The sequence below is a fragment of the Phocoena sinus genome, chromosome 10 (genome assembly GCF_008692025.1).
Source record: "Phocoena sinus isolate mPhoSin1 chromosome 10, mPhoSin1.pri, whole genome shotgun sequence".
NCBI lineage: Eukaryota > Metazoa > Chordata > Mammalia > Artiodactyla > Phocoenidae > Phocoena > Phocoena sinus.
The window spans coordinates 7,778,356-7,796,218 of NC_045772.1; the positions used below are offsets into that span (position 1 = coordinate 7,778,356).

A 17,863-nucleotide genomic window follows, 5' to 3' on the forward strand; every position below is an offset into this window, starting at 1 on the left:
TCATGTAATTGGAGAATAAAAGAGTTCTTATTTATGATTCTATGTCACTGTATCAGGACAAAGAAAGGCACCTGCTTCCAACTGTGAATCTCTGTTTAATTCACAGCAGCCACAGAAGGGCACTGTTAATGATTGTATGGTCTCTGAACCAAATTTTACAATCTGGAATAAATTTCATCTTGGCTAGTTGTTTTTAAAATGGATGCTTGATCATTTAATGTCTTTTGCCCCTTGACCTGTCAGCCAATCTGCTCTTCACCCTTCCTTCCTCCCTGGGCTCCTACTCTAATAAAAGGCTTTCTGATTTCTCAGGCAGGTAATTATGACAGCTGCTGCTGGCCTGCGGCAGGTGTAATCTTGTAATACACTAGGAACTCTGTTAGAAAAAAGCCATGGTTAAGTACACCGATTTCCCTCATAATTTACCAGGTTGTGGAGTTATCCGAGGCATCATCTGGTTTGGCACACTGCCACGGATCATAGATGGATCAGGTAGAGGGCCATCTAGGATGGAATACAGAAATGGTTAGAAATGCATCTTTTAGGCAGCCATTCCCCTTTAAAAACTAAAGTATAACTTACAGAATTCAGTCTGAATATCAAAAAAATAAAGCTATGAACCAGACAGGAACCTGAAGAAAATGTTATTTCTGGAACACAAGAAAATGCCTCCAAATGGTTTTAGTACATTTCTTTATGAACCAGGGTGCTTTCAGCACTGACAGGACAATAATATAAAAGCTCATATTTAAACAGACTAATACAGCATTTAATATGCTGTTATTTGATCAAGACTGATTATTTCATTGGTATGAAGAATACCTCTACAGACAATAGCCACAGATTCTGTCCAGTCACCAGGTTTGACTATGTACCCCAATAATGTGTTTTTATGCATACAAGCCCACTGTGAACAGACTTTAAATAATACATATTACACTGCACTTTATCTCATCACGCAGCTCTTAAAACAAATACAAAAATAGAAATAACTAAGAATGATGAAAATATACATATGTATATACTCTAAATGTATATTAAGGAAACTAGCACTTTTAATATGAAAATAGTTTCCTTGGTTTGCTCACTAATTATGTTTATGGTATCTTCCGTTTTTTTCTTCTTTCTTTAAAGCTTCCAGGTAGGGCTTCTTTGGTGGCGCAGTGGTTGGGAATCCGCCTGCCAATGCAGGTGACACGGGTTCGAGCCCTGGCCTGGGAAGATCCCACATGCTGCGGAGCAACTGAGCCTGTGTGCCACAACTACTGAGCCTGCGCTCTAGCGCCCTCGAGCCACAGCTACTGAGCCCGTGTGCCACAACTACTGAAGCCCGTGTGCCTAGAGCCCGTGCTCCACAACAAGAGAAGTCACCGCAATGAGAAGCTTGCACACTGCAATGAGGAGTGGCCCCTGCTCGCTGCAACTAGAGAAAAGCAATGAAGCAGCAACAAAGACCCAACGCAGCCAGAAACAATAAATAATAAATAAATTCATTAAAAAAAAAGCTACCAGGTAGTATTTACTTTAGAGACCTTTCTCATTTCATTTTATATTTGCTTCAGTATTCTCTGTAGTACTTTTGATTTTTTGGTTTAAAGTTTAAAAAATTTGGATTCTTCTACAATTAATTCCTGTGTATGGGGTAAGACAGGAATCTCAGCCTATAAACACATACTTAGGGCTACTCCGTTCCACTAATATTTGTCCCTACCCTACTGCACCAGTACCATCCTGTTTTTATTTTAACGTAACACTACAGTTTAACATCTGATAAACTTTTAACTTGGCTCAAATTTCTGAAGAATTCAAGTAAATTCTACCACACCCAAGTATCTCAAATTTGTCTACTTGTCTCTGTATCTTAGTTACTGCCCTAGTTCAAACCATTAGCACTGAGGCAGTGTCCACAACTCTAGTCTTGACTTTGTTTCTGAACAATTGTACTCATACCTACTCAAAAAATACCTGCATTTTCCCTTGCTAGTGGGGCCTCTGTGTATGCTGTTCCCTCTGCCAGAAATGCTATTCTCAATTCTTTTCACATCATGGCTCAATGAGAAAATATATCTAGCACAACACTGCAGTTAACAAACGAGGCTGCTAAAAGTTCTCCATTTGACTACTTCAAGGCCTGTGGGGGGTGAATTTCTCAGCCCACTTATAATCCACTAATGGCCTAAGAGTTGGTACCTGCTGGCTCATTTGGCACTATCTATAGGTAGCCAGTTTTCCCTGACTCAAGAAACATAGGTTTTCCCTATCATAGCCTTTCACACATCATTTAAGTAGCCTGTATTCTTCCTCACCGTTGTGTACCCACACCATATTTCACTGCTTGGAACCTAGTAATGAATCAATAAATGAATAATGGAATGCATGATCATCTTGGCTATCCAGTTAATTCATTAGGTCAAGAAGGCTGAAACTGTCAAGATGAATTTCAAATGATGCTTCTAAAAAATAAACAGTTCTTAGACTTTGAACATATTGGGTCAAGAAGAAAGTGTGACAACGTAAGTAACATATTGTTTAGGATGTATCAAAGCCAGTAAGGCATCTGAACCTGCTCAGTCTACATCTATTGGCTGGCTGCCTACCATATGCAAATCAGTGAAAACCTGTGGACTATCACTTCCTAGCTGTCACTATGACAGAATAATATCTTTGGCACTAAAAATGATGCCATATTGTCAAGTCATGTCCAGAAATTTCAATATACTGTTCAGCTTACTGTTTTTACTAGAGAATGAATTATTTTCTTTGAAAAGGCAAAAAAGCGTCATTTGAAAGCTCTATCTATAGTTACACAAGCTAATGCAAATTAGTGAATTTGGTTAGGTACCGTTTTATTTCAGTTTCTCCCCAAAATAAATATAATAAAAAGCACTTACTAGAAGTCATTCCTGGTTGTGGCTGCCCCATGTTAGGCCCTGGGTTCATGGAAACTGGCACCATGCTTGCAGCACTTGGTAGCATGTTCTGTTTTTGTAGTCTAGTCCTTCGTTTTTCTTCCAGTTCTTTCTGGATCTTATAGATCTTCTCAGCTAGCAGGTGGTAGTATTCCGCCTTTTTGAATTTTGAAAATAGAGATGAGGAAAAAAGAGGGACTACCATCAGGTAAAAAAAAATGAACTAAGAACAGACATTAGCTTCATTTAAAAAGGTAGGCAGAAATGAAAACGGAGAAGAGTAAATCTAATCTACTTTCCTACAACATTAAAAATACAAGCTCATGTTTGGAATGATCATATGAATAGCTGCTATATAATGAACCTACATAGTAAAGCATGACTTTTCAAAGTAGGTTTACAATTTACAGCATGTGGGAAGAATATGCTACATTTTGAAAAAGTGCCAATTTAGGGAGGAAGGTTCAACTGATACAGAAATACTACTTGAGATGAAAATACTAAGCAGCTGATTCACCATATTCTAGTGAAAATAGCACAGAGCTGGTAACAGCTCAACCACTTTTTAGCTGACAGAAGGACAACCCAGATAAAGTGCCACATGAGTGCACTGTATTATTAAGAGGAAAAATGTAAGATTCTTGACGGACACTTTAAGAAAACTGCTTTGTTGTCGTGACTCCACAGTGAGAATAAGACAGGATGGCTAAAGGGTGTCCTCTAAAGTATAGTATTCTGTGTACGTGCAACTAAGAGGAATAAACTAAACAGCCAGAAGAGGTCCACTTTTGCCTTGAGTAGAAAAAAACAGATGCTCACTCGATTGTTTGCAGATTCATACATGTCCCCTTCCACTTTCCGGGCATATGCAACCAGGTTTTCCATCCGTCTGTCTTTTAAAGCAGCAGGATCCGGAGTAGGAAATATGGCTTGAACACTAGGAATAGAAAATCCTTCCACTGTTATATCATGTCAGCATTTTTTTACTCACCATATAAGTACACAGTATTTTAAATGTCTTCCTGATTAGTATTTACTCATTTTTATACAACGAACACTTTAGGTAAAATTTTAAAATGAGGTATGAGATGTCTTCAAATATAAATTACTGACCAAAATGAAAGTGTCTCTCTGTGGTAATGAAAGGGTTTTCCTGATCAGAATTAAGAAATGACTCCATAAAAATACTCTCAGGTCCCAGTCACTCTAACGTAGAGCAAAAAACTTATACTGTGGGACTTCCGTGGTGGTACAGTGGTTAAGAATCCGCCTGCCAATGCAGGGGACACGGGTTTGAGCCCTGGTCCGGGAAGATCCCACATGCTGCGGAGCAACTAAGCCCGTGCGCCACAACTACTGAGCCTGGACTCTAGAGCCCATGAGCCACAACTACTGAGCCCACGTGCCGCAGCTACTGAAGTCCGTGTGCCTATAGCCCGTGCTCCACAACAAAAGAAGCCACCGCAATGAGAAGCCCATGCGCCTCAATGAAGAGTAGCCCCCGCTCGCTGCAACTAGAGAAAGTCCGCGCACAGCAATGAAGACCCAACGCAGCCACAGATAAATAAATAAAATTAAAAAAAAAAAACTTATACTGTGCTATTTGCATAAGGAAGTGAGAAAACCTGACCTTTGTCGAAGTACCAAGTAACAACAGCCTTAAGATCCTTCTACTCTCTTTATTCAGCTTAGTAAAATAAAACTGAATAATCTCTACAAAATCTTAAATGATCAAAAACTTAAAGGGAAGGGAACAAAAATGCATAATAATTCTGCTAAATTCAATGTCTTTTGCTCTCTAGCAATTCCCTGCAAAATGCTTGGCACTGACTTTCCTGAAGGTTGACCAAATGTTATGTCAGCTACTAATTTTATCATCTGGACATCTCATGTTCAGTTGTGTATTATACCTGAAATAACCAAGTGGAGAAGAAATAAATGGAAAACCCGAATTAGTAAAAAATTTGCAAGCACATAATAAACATTTAACATCAAGTCAAATGATCAATACCAAATAATCTATTGTGATCACAAGATAAGTTTGTTTTGGTTATTCGTTATTAATTCAGTATTAAAATCTCAGAGTTTTCTCCTTGTGTCAAATTCCATTACTGATGCTATCATTTGAGAACTCCTAAATGAAGCTCAAGTTGAATTAGTAGGCCAATGTAACATAAAAATAAGATAAAAGACAGACCACATGGTTCTAAGCCAATACAAAATTGGATGAATTGAAGGAGATCCCTCTATTAAGTGTAAGGGAAATGAAAAAAGACTGATTCTTCCAAGAAAAAAAAAAAATGCTGCATTTTGTTTGAAGTATAAACTCTCTAATCAGTAAGGGCAGAGCTCTATCTTTAGGATACTGGGCACATTACATTTTACCACTCTATATATGCCTTCCCCCTCTTTCATCCAACAAGACAGTGCTTGTGAGGCAGTGTGCCTGGCATACATAAACTTCACACCAAACAGTGCAGGGGTATTTCACAAACTACTACAATGTGCACATTTGGAGGACCAGAAGACCACAGAGAGGCCACCCAAACAGATTCAATTTGTCAAGATAATAAAAGCCTTACCAAGGATAACAACAGAAGACAGTGTTGCCTCTACCACTCTAATGATCTAAGACCTAGATTTTCTTTTAAAATATGAGTTTTGTAAAGATAGTATTAAATGAATAATTTTTTTTTTTTGCGGTACACGGGCCTCTCACTGTTGTGGCCTCTCCCGTTGCAGAGCACAGGCTCCGGACGCGCAGGCTCAGCGGCCATGGCTCACGGGCCCAGTCGCTCTGCGGCATGTGGGATCCTCCCACACCGGGGCTCGAACCTGTGTCCCCTGCATCGGCAGGCGGACTCTCAACCACCTAAGCTCTAAATGAATAGTTTTTAACTAATATATACTGATTATTGTCGCTAGGCAGAATCATTCACACACCATTAAAGGCTGAAAGACTCCTAACAAATGATGGTGAAAATGTTGAGAAGCAGAGAATAGGAAGCAGGAAAGCCACAGAAGTAGCAGCAGCCAGGCTATAGGAAAATCAGTAATATTTCTCTTGTGTTTAAGTGCCTGGCAGATCGGTAGCATGTTGACCTGGTAACTCCTTATGAATAAGACAAGCCGACAATCTTACAGTTTGTGAACAAGATGATTTCGAAGATCCTGAGTAATATCTTCATGCCATTGTTTCCGAATTCCAGTACTGGATGGTTGAGCTGCTGTTGGCATAGGACCCAGGGAGGCCACACTGGCATTTTCACTCATCATTGGGCTTTTAAAAGGAGTGAAATAGTTTTAGTGAAGAAGGGTAGGAGAAGGAGGATCTCATTTAAGTAGAGCTGACAGTGATGACTGCAATAGGACCAATACACTATGACAAGTCTATTTACACATAAAGAAGTCTGGGGGAAATGGTGTGTATGTATTTGTACTTGTGTGAGGGAAAAGAGTTAAACCCACAACATTTCTTTGTGTGAAGGGGTAGGTGATGTCTTGTGTTTAAAAGACTAAGTCTTGTGTTATTAGACTAAGCTGTCACTTTGACACAGCTTATCCCAGGGAATCCACTGGGCAATGGATTAATTGTTAACACTGGGATAGAGCAAACTCGTTTTTTAAGCAGCTGCATTTGGAACTTTCTACTCTATGTGGGAAGGTGTCAGTTACCCCAAATAATTGATACAATTTCTAAAGAGGTTATAGAGAGCTTAAAGAATAAACTCAAACATATTATTTGTCTTAATTCATCAAGGATATCTTCAAATCAAGCAAACTAAAAAAACTCAAGGAATTCTAACAAGTGTCTGAAATCTGACAAAGGGCACAACCCAAGATAAAACTTACTTTTGAGAATTTATGGCTGAATGCAACATCGAGTCAGAAAGAAGATTCGACGTTTGAACCCCTACACCTCCATTTACTCCCATAGGACTAGCACCTAGGTCAAAACAAAAAGCAAGACAGAGTATTTTAAATACCAACAACGACAATAAAAACAACAAAAACGGATGAAGAGAAAGGAAAAGCTATGAAAGTACTAGAAGAAAATATCACAGAAATTTTTATCCTTTTAAAGTAAGATCCAAAACAGGAGTCTTAAGGACATTTAGAAATTTGAGTAATAAGTAAAATAATCACCATAGACAAAGTCAAGAGACAGAAGACAAATTGGGGGAAAAAATGCTAGCATTGTATATAATAAACAATCATTTGCGATATAATTAGCAACACATATATAAAGGCTAACACACAAAGTACCTTTACAACCCAGTGAGAAAAAGATGAAGAATCCAAGAGGAAAGGAATAGGCAATTTACATAAAAAAGAAATAAAACAGCTTTAAAAGTATGCAAATATGTTCAACTGCATTTAAAGTAAAACTTAAAGTAATGTATTTTTCATGTACGAAAATATGAAAACTTTTTTTTTTCTTTTGGCCGTGTGGCTTGAGGGATCTTAGTGGCTTATGGGATCTTAGTTACCCAGCCAGGGACCGAAACTATGCCCCCTGCAGTGGAAGCCTGGAGTCCTAACCACTGGACTGCCAGGGAATTCCTGTGAAAACTTTTTTATAAAGTCTGAGAATACCAAGTGTTGAGAAAGGTTTGGGAAAAGAAGCATTTTCAATAAAAACTCATAGATGTGTAAACTGACCCACTCTTGGGAGAGCTATTTGTTAACTGCTAAACAAATGAAAAAATGCATGCATATATTCACTGACTTAGGATTTCCTCTTGATATTGTCTTACAGTTATATATGTATGGACAGACATAAGAGTAATGATGTTAAAAGGAGCTAAAAAACTAGAACCAAAATTGTTTAGGGAACTGAATTAATATATGCAGGTGCTTTCATAAGCACAATCTATGTATGATGACCCCTAGGGAGGGGAATGAAAAACAGTGTTTGGGTTAAACATTTTTAATTGAATACTCCTTCAAATTGGCTTGAATAGCTCTATGTACATATATTAACTTTTTCGATTAATCATTTTAATGAATATTATTTCTTTAAAAACAAACAATATTTACACTAAACCAGATTTTCATGTGGTTAAAAATTTTTCTGATATACAATTTTATTAATATACCCTCCAAGATATTAAAAAAAAAGAAAAAACTTCCGTAAAATGAAAATAATTGACTAGATTTCTAGACAAAGGCTAATAAAAATCCTGCTGCCTTCTTTCATCATGCTTCCCAAATGCTTAGGCAGAACTCTGCTTCTGACATCATCAAGGCAGGCTCTAAAATGTAGTTGCTGGTAGTGGTCTACTTGTCACTATGAACACTCCACGTGTGAATACTCATTTTTAGAAAAATTACGTACCCTTAACACAGATTTGTTTTACTGGTCGTAAGAATATGAAGGTAAAAGAAAAAGTGATTACACTATGTATCAATTTGCTTATCTTACTGCCTTCTGATGGTGCATGAAAACACAGCCAAACATTCCCTCTGAAGTATCCGGGTCCATTACTGCAAGTAATGGCTCCATAATAACTTGAGAAGGATACCCTTATATAGGTTCGCATTGAAGACCCTAAGAGTGAGCATTCACTTGAGAATACAAAAATGTAGGAAGAAAGACACTACTGGCACTGAGAGAATAAGTCAGAAAGAAAATGAACAAAAAAAGAATTCAAGGCACCTAATATTCAGTGAGTGTGTGTGTGTGTGTGTGTGTGTGTATTTTTTAAAGCCCTAGGGGGAATCCTAAGCCATAGGAGAATACGTATTTTTTCTAAGCCCTAACACAATCTTTACAGAATAAGTGAGTTCAATAGAAACCAGAAGATTAAGAATGTGGTCAAATATGGTCATGGAAGGCTTACAGTAAAAAGCTCTAATTTGGAGTTCTGGAGTGGATTCCCTCTTGCCCTCCCTGTTACAGAGTCTCTATAACCTGATACATGTAGTAGAGATCTTGCTATTTTGCCTATTTAGTCACTTACCTGCCCATCCAAACTAGAGATGTTTCCAAAGTAGGGATCATGCCCCCTTTAGTATGTTTTTTTCAGCACACAGCACATCTAAGTGAATGCTGTTTTTATTCAAATGCCCTTGTCACTTACAGGTACCTAAAATTTATAACTCTGAGAATGTCCCTGCATTACAGGACTTTGGTATAAAATGAAAAATTACTTCAAAGGAGGCCTTTGACTATCTGGCTTGTGCCTGAAGAAAAGAAACCATGATGACATTTTATGTTTGTTTTACACCAGTTTTCAAGATGGGCTCTGACACAACAAAGAAATATTTGAGGTATTCTAAAAGCACTGGCTCACAATGATGGTTATTATCAAAAAGGCACCGTTAACTCAGTAATGAGAAATGGAAAAACCTGATTAATCTTAATTCTAAAAAATTTTTTAAAAAGACACTGAGAAAGGGGGAAAAAGAAATCCAAGAAGCTAGTTAACTTTCAAATAATCTTGTGGGTATATATAAATGTACATACAAATACACAGATGATACAAGAGAAGATGACAAGAACTAAACTGGTAATTATACACAGAAACTTGAAAAAGTAATGGGAAACAACCAATTACAAAAATGAAAATCTAGGCCAGGGGTAGACAGCTGCATTGGGTCAAGATCCTAAAGCTCAAGGAAGATGCACTCTACATAACTTCGAAAGAGAGAGGAAAAGAGCAATCATAAGTCGGAGACGGAGAGGGAGGGGGGAGAGGGGGAGAGGGGGAGAGGGGGAGAGGGGGAGAGGGGGAGAGGGGGAGGGGGGAGGGGGAGGGGAGGGGGTGGGAAGGAGATGGAAAAGGGGGGGAATGAAGTCCTCAGATCTCTCTTTTAATAAATAAGAGCTTGAAAACAAGCCTGAAAAGGCAGGAATGCTCTTCATTCCGGTTTCTAGTCCAGTTTTTAAAACTCCTTTCTCAATAACTGTTTAACAAGTTAGCATTGCTTGTTATGAAATAGTGTACATTTCCTTAAGTTAAAAATAAAAATCAGTAAGATTTACATTCTTACAAGAGTAGCGTGCCCAATTTTCTCATTTAGAATCAAAAAGTTTGCAGAAACTAAAGCCTACTGCACTTACTAATAGAGGGATGAAAATGGGTTTCAAAGGAAAAAGCATGGTAGATTATTCCAAATTAGACAGTTGTCTAATTACAGAAGAACTTCATCATCAAGAACAATTTTAGAATAAGAGGCAAATAATTAAAAGTTATGGGCTTACCTGTGCTGGGCATTTAACAATTTATATAAAATTGCTTAGATGTTCAACTGCCTGACAGTAAAGGGATAGTCGTAGGGCAAATCTCCTTTATTTTACCATACAATTAGAGAATAAAAACTACCCCCAAATCAGGATATTAAAACACTGCTCACACTTCCCCTTCCCTCTCAGTTTTATTATAGGAAGAGGTTAGGAGAACAAGTGTATTTGATAAACGATTTCAAAGGCAAACGACTACTGCTGTCAGATATGCAGAAATCTATATTAACAATAACCAAACATTTCAAATCAAAAGAATACTACCAAAAGAATACTTCGAGCCAAAACAGTTTCTTTGTGGCGTTTAAAATATCAAAAAATTTGGAAACTTAAATGTCCACCTGTAACACACTGTTCTATGCGACAAAATACTATACAAGTATTAAAAAGGATACATTAGACATGGAAACGGAAAGATGTCCACATTGTATAAAGAAATATGTCTGTTATAACACATGGGATCACACTTCTAGAAATATAAACTAATATAACAGGATTAAGAAGGATGTAAACCAATAGCAGTTGCCTCTGGTATGTGGATTACAAGGGGATTTCTACACTATAATCTTTTAAAAGTTACTTCAAAAAATTAATCATGTAACAAAAAAAGTAAGAGAGGGAGACAGGGAAAGGGAGAGAAAGAGAGACAATAAAAGAGATAGACACACACACAGAGACTAAAATAAACAAAGAAGTTAACCTTGCATATTACATGGTATTTACACACACAAATGGTATCACATCTGTCACTTAGGAGGACACAGACTTACTCATGTTGCTCATGGGCCGCATCCCCTGGGGAGACTGTCCAGATTGCTGGTTCTGCTGGTTCTTTGCTTGCACCTGGGGCTGTGTTGGCATCTGATTTACTTGATAGGGTAGTCCAAGGGCTGCATAAGCCCTTTCTATAGAGCTGGGATCAATCTGACTAACAGTGCTTAGGCTGGGAGTAGACTGTTGACCCACCCCTAGAGAGCTAGTATTTCCAAGTCCAACTGGTGCTCCAGTCAGAATTGCTAGAGAAAACAAAAGAAACAGTATTACAACATTAAAAATGGTGAGAAAGAAAACACTAGGATGTCTGAGTGAATTTTAAACACAAAATTATTGTCACGTGATTATGAAATACACGCATCTTGTGTCCCATTATTTCCTTGAAAAAATTTCTAGATGCAGAACTGATTGGTCAAAGGGGATCACTGGCATGAAAAGCTTTTGATCCAAAATACCCAAAAGCCTTCCCACAGGCTGTATCAATATTTCCATCAGAGTGTATGAAATGCCTCAGAGCCACACAAAAGCCAACACCAGGTAGCATCATTTCTATCAATGTGACAGGAGAGAAATGGTACTTTATTTCATTCCTTAATTTAATAGGGAACTTTTTGGTATTTCCTCCCTCTAGTGAACTATTTTCTACTCCCAATTCTCTACTGGGCTATTTATGATTTCTTCATTAATTTATGGAATTTAATTACTTTTTAAAAACATGCTATATATACAGTTCCAAATTTACCTTTCAATCCTAAATGCTAAATGTTTTGTTTCTACAGGAGGTGTGGTGGCTGCACTTTCTACTTTTGACTTGTCTTTCCTGTAAGAAAAGCTCATCACCCCAGGCTTCTAAAAATAATCTCAAACTTTCTTCTTTCTTTTTACATTAATTTCAAATTATCTAAATATTTAGATCACATGTATAAAAGAGTAACTTGCCCAATGTCAAAGCAATGATCTTTCTGGATCTTATTTTAGGTAATAAGTACTTCCATTCTAACCTTATTAATATGAAGTTAGTGGTAAGTGGAAATAATCTAGTATGATAGCACTAGGCAGTCACAGAACTTCACACAATCAAGAGGTACTCTACCATCTCACCAAGTTGTGCTGGTGAGTCTAAGAATACTTTTGATATAAAGCTTCAAAAGATTTAGTCACTTACACTGTTGATTTCTCTTATCTCCAGCATTTTTAAGGGGTAGACACACAGGACAATCATGCCTTGTACAATTCTTCCAGTGTGAAATGATTTGTCGAGAAGATGCACAGTGTGCCACTAAAAAGAAGAAAAATGATTATTTTTTCAAATGCAGGTTATATTTTTATATTACTGTTAGCTAACTTATCGATCACATAATGAGTGCTACAATGCTATTAACTCATTGCATATTCATAACACCTCTATAGGGTAGTTATTAACCCTCCCACTTTATAGTTGAGAAAACAGGCAAAAACTGGTTAAGTAATGTGTACAAAGTCACAGAGCACCCAAAGTGGGATTCAAACTCAAGTGGTCTGGCTTCCAGAGCCTCTATTTTTCACCACAAAGCTGTGCAATCTACTTTACATTATAAAAACCTGGGGACTTCCCTGGTGGCGCAGTGGTTAAGAATCCGCCTGCCATACAGGGGTCATGGGTTTGATCCCTGGTCCAGGAAGATCCCACATGCTGCAGAGCAACAAAGCCCGTGTGCCACAACTACTGAGCCTGTGCTCTAGAGCCCGTGAGCCACAACTACTGAAGCCCATGCTCCTAGAGCCTGTGCTCCGCAACAAGAGAAGCCACTGCAATGAGAAGCCCGCGTGCCACAACAAAGAGCAGCCCCCACCTACCACAACTAGAGAAAGCCCCCGTGCAGCAACAAAGACCCGAGACAGCCAAAAATAAATAAATTAAAAAAAAAAAACCTATAAAAACAGATTTCTCTTAAAAAAAAGAAATGGTACAAATTAACTTATTTACAAAACAGAAACAGAGTCACAGGTGTAAAAAACAAACTTATGGTTCCCACGAGGGAAAGGGAGGGGGGGATAAACTGGGAGATTGGGATCGACATATACACACTACTATATATAAAACAGATAACTAATAAGGACCTAGTGTATAGCACAGGGAACTCTACTCAATACTCTGTAATGACCTGTGTGCAAAAAGAATCTAAAGAAGAGTGGATATATGTATATGTTTAACTGATTCACTCTGCTGTACAGCAGAAACTAACACAACATTGTAAATCAACTATACTCCAATAAAAATTTAAAAAAAAAACAACACACAGATTTCTAATGACTCTGTAAACATACAAATTGTACTAAGTTGGGTAACATTCTTTTAGTATTGGCCTACATGATAGTTAGCAAACCCTCAATAATATTTAAAGCTATGCTGGGGCAAATAAAAGTCAGTATCACCCCAAATGGGAAGAATCTAAAACTTCCTCTCCTACCACATCTCTAGATACTCATTCACAAAATGATACTGAATTTTATCATAATTAAATACAGAGTAAGGCATTATCAGTAAGGAGTCTCAAAAGAGAAGAGAGAAAATGTGATCAGCTCTAACTGTAAAAAAAAAATATTAATTGCTGAGCACAAAAACCCTTTGAGCCCACTCACCTTGGCAGGACTTGCCTGACTGGCAGTGTGTCATGTGGTTAAGGACGTTCTTCATTGTACGACAGTGGGGAAGGTTGCACTGCCTCACTTCCCCATTGGCCTGCTCTCGCCGCTGGCACTTGTGAGCGTGCAAAAGGAGAACAAGCTGCTGCTGGATGAGCTTGCGCTTCTCTGGATCAGCTGTGTGTGCTCCAGAACCCATCCCTTGGGCCACCGGAGTCACCAGGCCTGGCTGCTGGACCTGCGGGGTCTGCTGCTGGCCCTAAGGGATAAAACAATAAAGATGCATTTGATGTTAGGTGTCATAGTTTGCTACCTCCTTAATAAATACGGACTTGGACATTTTCAATGAAAACCTTTAAGGACAGTCTACCATGTACCAGACCCAATTTTTTGACACAGGGGATTCTACGATAAATGATGACTTCTACCAACAAGAAGCTCAATTTAACAAGAAAACAAATTGCTATATTAGCAAGCAATATAATCAAAGTATGTATAACATACAGAGAGCAAAAGAAAGAGAAGGACAACTGTAAAACAACTATACTCCAATAAAAATTTTTTAATAATGTATATTTGTATTTGGTTGCTCTGAAGCAACTCTTCTGAAAACAGAAAGAGAAGGACATGGTAAACTCCAGTGCGAGGGGGGGAAAGGAAGGGATCTGTTGTGAAGAGTGTGTTCAAGTTAGGTTTTGAAGAATAGTGAAGAGCTTCTTGGGAGAGCTGGCAGGGGCCTTTCAGGTGGGTGAAAAATTAGTTTCTGTAAACCCTGGAAGAAATTTGGTTTTTCCTAATAAAAAAGTAAACATTTCTGGAGGCAGAAATGACATGTTTTGTTCATCTTTGTCTCCAGTACTTAGTGAAGTATCTGAAATATAGGCATTCAATGACTATGGGACACAAAGCAAAAAACCTAAAACATCTGAAAAGGAAATAGAATTCCTATAGGACAATTTTTTCCAAAGATGGACATGGACTACCTGACACATTTACAAATGGAGATAGTTTTACTTTAGAAAAATAGCAATGTTAGAAGCTTTGGAGATTTTACCATAACAAAAATCACTGTTAAAAACAATCTGTAACTTTGAAAGGGAAGTTACTTCTGTGTTATAGCATCAGATACAAATCAGTAGATGTGGTGATTGAGAGTTGGAACCCTTTTTCAGAGAGTCCTTCCCAAGAGGAAAAAGGTTCCACTTTTGTATCCTACAAAAAGAATTGCTCTCAAGGAGAAGCTGCATATGACAGGACCCCAAAACTTTCAGTGTAGCAGCCCCATTTGCTCCTATTTGGACAGCATCCTTACTGGTCAATACTGCAAGTAAAAAAACACGAGGTGAAATGGAAGGAAGGCACAAGCTTCCTCGATCACAGGGGCTATCCATTACATCCTAGTGTGTATAGTATAATAGAAGACATAAGAGGTTTAACACAATTCTTCTGTTAAAGTGTCAGATGGAAGACAAGTTTGTAAACAGATTACTACCCACCATGTTGGGCATTCCTCCACCAGGAACTGCCTTTTTGTCCATTGCAAATGGAGATAAGCTATTTGGTAGTACAGACTTTGTCGGAATCTGTAGACCAAGGCCACTGGCTCCAATCTGCTGTCCAGAATTCTGAGTGTATGGTGAACCGTAAGGATTAGGGTTGTTCATCATTCCCATCTAAGAACAAGAAACAGAAGAGAAATTAAATCTTATTCCCCACACTAATAGGAAATTACTATTTCCTTTCCTTTTCCACTTCCTAATTTACAAAGACAATTTTAAAAGAAACTCTCTGTATACATAAACAGATTATAATCTAGGGGCCTGAGGTACAGTAAATTTAGAGCTGTTTGCTGTAAATATGCGATAAACGTTTTAGAAAAATGTATAAGCGTCTTCATTTAGCTATATCTACTAAGCAGGCTCTGCCATTCATCTCCACTTTTAATGCACTAAATAACTTTCATTTAATGTGCAAACTATAACTTAATAAATTCAATTCAACTCAATAAACCATCTAATCCTTAAATATATTAGAGAACTTGATATACCAAAATGCTTATTCCAGCATTTTGTTCATATAAAAGGTAGAAGATTGGTAGCCTGGGGGGATATGTACTTTTTTACTTAGGAACAGGGTAGAACAGTGATTTTAAAACTTTTTCAATCTGAATCCTTTAGGTATAGCATGCAAGCTTCAAAGTCTGCACCATTTCTTGCTGTCTTACACCTAGCTGCTTTATTAAATTGCCTTCTTGGCTCTTAAAGTAATCTGAGTGTATGTGCAATCCCTATGTACTTTAAAAAGTAAGTTTTGGGAATTCCCTGGCAGTCCAGTGATTAGGACTCCACGTTCCCAATGCAAGGGGGCACAGGTTCGATCCCTGGTCGTGGAACTAAGATCCTACATGCTGTGCAGTATGGCCAAAAAAAAAAAAAAGAAAAAAAAGTAAGTTTTTTCCTGTGTTTATGTAAGTCCATGTGGAACCATCATACTGTATAATGATTAACTTGAACAGAGCATTAATTATTCAAAAACCAAATGTTTTACTGATAACAATGATGCAACTTACAATTCTATCCTTCCACATAAGACCCCACTGTAAGTCAATCATTACCTACTAGCAAGCACTCAGAATGAAAACTAATGACACTACAGCTACTGTCCAATTAAAAGGAGTCATACTAGATTTCTATATCCTTCTCAGAGAGATCCAATTCTATCAAAGGGTCCTTCAAATTCTGCCTCTAGCCACCCAATCCCCATCATTCCCATGTATACATGCCCACTGTCACTGTCCTAATACAAAGCTCTTCATCACAGCTTTTGTAGACTGTGACTTAACAGGTTTTCTTGCCTTCTGTCCTCACTGTTTCTACTCATAAAGGGGGAAGACCACGGTATACCAGACCTTTCATGATCTTCATGAGAACTGACTACTTCTCCATGGTATCCTATCTCCTGTACCCATTAACTTGCAAACCTGAGAGCATCATGCTTCTTGAATCACCAGCATTTGCTTAAGATCTTCCCTTTCCCTACAACTAGGCAGTTGAGTGGCACACCCTCCTTTCCTAGTTTTTACTCCTGAATACTAACCTGTAAAGGAAATAAAATATTAAATTCGCAAAGAGGCAGGGATGATGATAGGGAACGAGACTGAGGGAAGTGGCATAGTGTGGGTGAAAGCATAAAAAAATGAGGCAGCATGAATGGGAAGCATCCAGAGTAAAATATTTATTCAGTCTCCAATAACTGGAATTTCCTACGTGAATCTGGCCAGAAAATCAAATACAAAAACAGGCTTAAATGCAAAGTTCAGGTTTCTTTTGGTAGTTTCCAATGTGGCTGCGAGTGCTGCTGCTACATATTGCTTTTTTTTTTTTTTGCTGTACGCAGGCCTCTCACTGTTGTGGCCTCTCCCATTGCGGAGCACAGGCTCCGGACGCACAGGCTCAGCGGCCATGGCTCACCGGCCCAGCCGCTCCGCGGCATGTGGGATCCTCCTGGACCGGGGCACGAACCCGTGTCCCCTGCATCGGCAGGTGGACTGTCAACCACTGCGCCACCGGGGAAGCCCTACATATTGCTTTTAAAGTACTAATATTTATACTAATATAGTCCCAACAGTATGCTCACCTACACCTGGAGGAGTATTTTACTTGTATTTCTTATTAGCATGGAAATTCATGGTAGACATAAAACGAAAGCCATTTAAGAGTCCATAATTTATATAGATGAAATGCTGGGATTTGTAAGATGCCTTGATGTCTCCTGTTAATAAGCTAATGCCTTCATCAAACACATCCTAGTAGAATCTGGTCCTTCACACATTTGTTCACATGGATATTGCCTTGACTGTCTACACTAACCGAGTTTCAACCAATTCTTCACATAGCTTGTTCCCTCAATCACAATGCATTACCTAGAAACTCCAAGTTCACTCTGTAGCAGACTATGGTCTCAAATATACAGATTGCACTAACTGCGGGTCAGCTGGCAGTAATTCACTCCTGACACTTCTGGTCACTCTGACCAACAAAGACTCTCTCCGGCTTTTTGTTTACCTATCTCCCTCAGAGTTCTGCTGTCAGTGTTAGAAAATGAAATGCAACCAACCCCTCCCCACCACTACCCTTTCTATTTACCCATCCCCCACTACTCCCCCGTGAAATAGAATAGGAAGGGAATATACTGTACTTAATTTCTGCTACACTGTAGTTAGTTATTTGATCTTGTTCCCTTCTCTATAGCTAATGGGATCCAGATGTCCAACTAGTTAACTACCACCTACCTGAACAGCAGCGATACA

At 38.4% G+C, this 17,863-nt stretch overlaps 1 protein-coding gene across 1 annotated transcript in view; it reads right to left on the reverse strand.

Annotated features, from left to right (window-relative positions):
• EP300 (E1A binding protein p300) overlaps nt 1-17,863 on the reverse strand; it is a 75,087-nt gene that overhangs the window by 30,194 nt on the left and 27,030 nt on the right. Inside the window, exons 3-11 of the mRNA XM_032644610.1 lie at nt 15,051-15,227; nt 13,552-13,813; nt 12,095-12,208; nt 10,926-11,171; nt 6,762-6,855; nt 6,052-6,189; nt 3,729-3,846; nt 2,892-3,066; nt 427-504 (exon numbers count right to left, since the gene is read on the reverse strand). Of these exons, the coding sequence (XP_032500501.1) occupies nt 427-504; nt 2,892-3,066; nt 3,729-3,846; nt 6,052-6,189; nt 6,762-6,855; nt 10,926-11,171; nt 12,095-12,208; nt 13,552-13,813; nt 15,051-15,227 (1,402 nt within the window). The remainder of the gene's footprint in view (nt 1-426; nt 505-2,891; nt 3,067-3,728; nt 3,847-6,051; nt 6,190-6,761; nt 6,856-10,925; nt 11,172-12,094; nt 12,209-13,551; nt 13,814-15,050; nt 15,228-17,863) is intronic.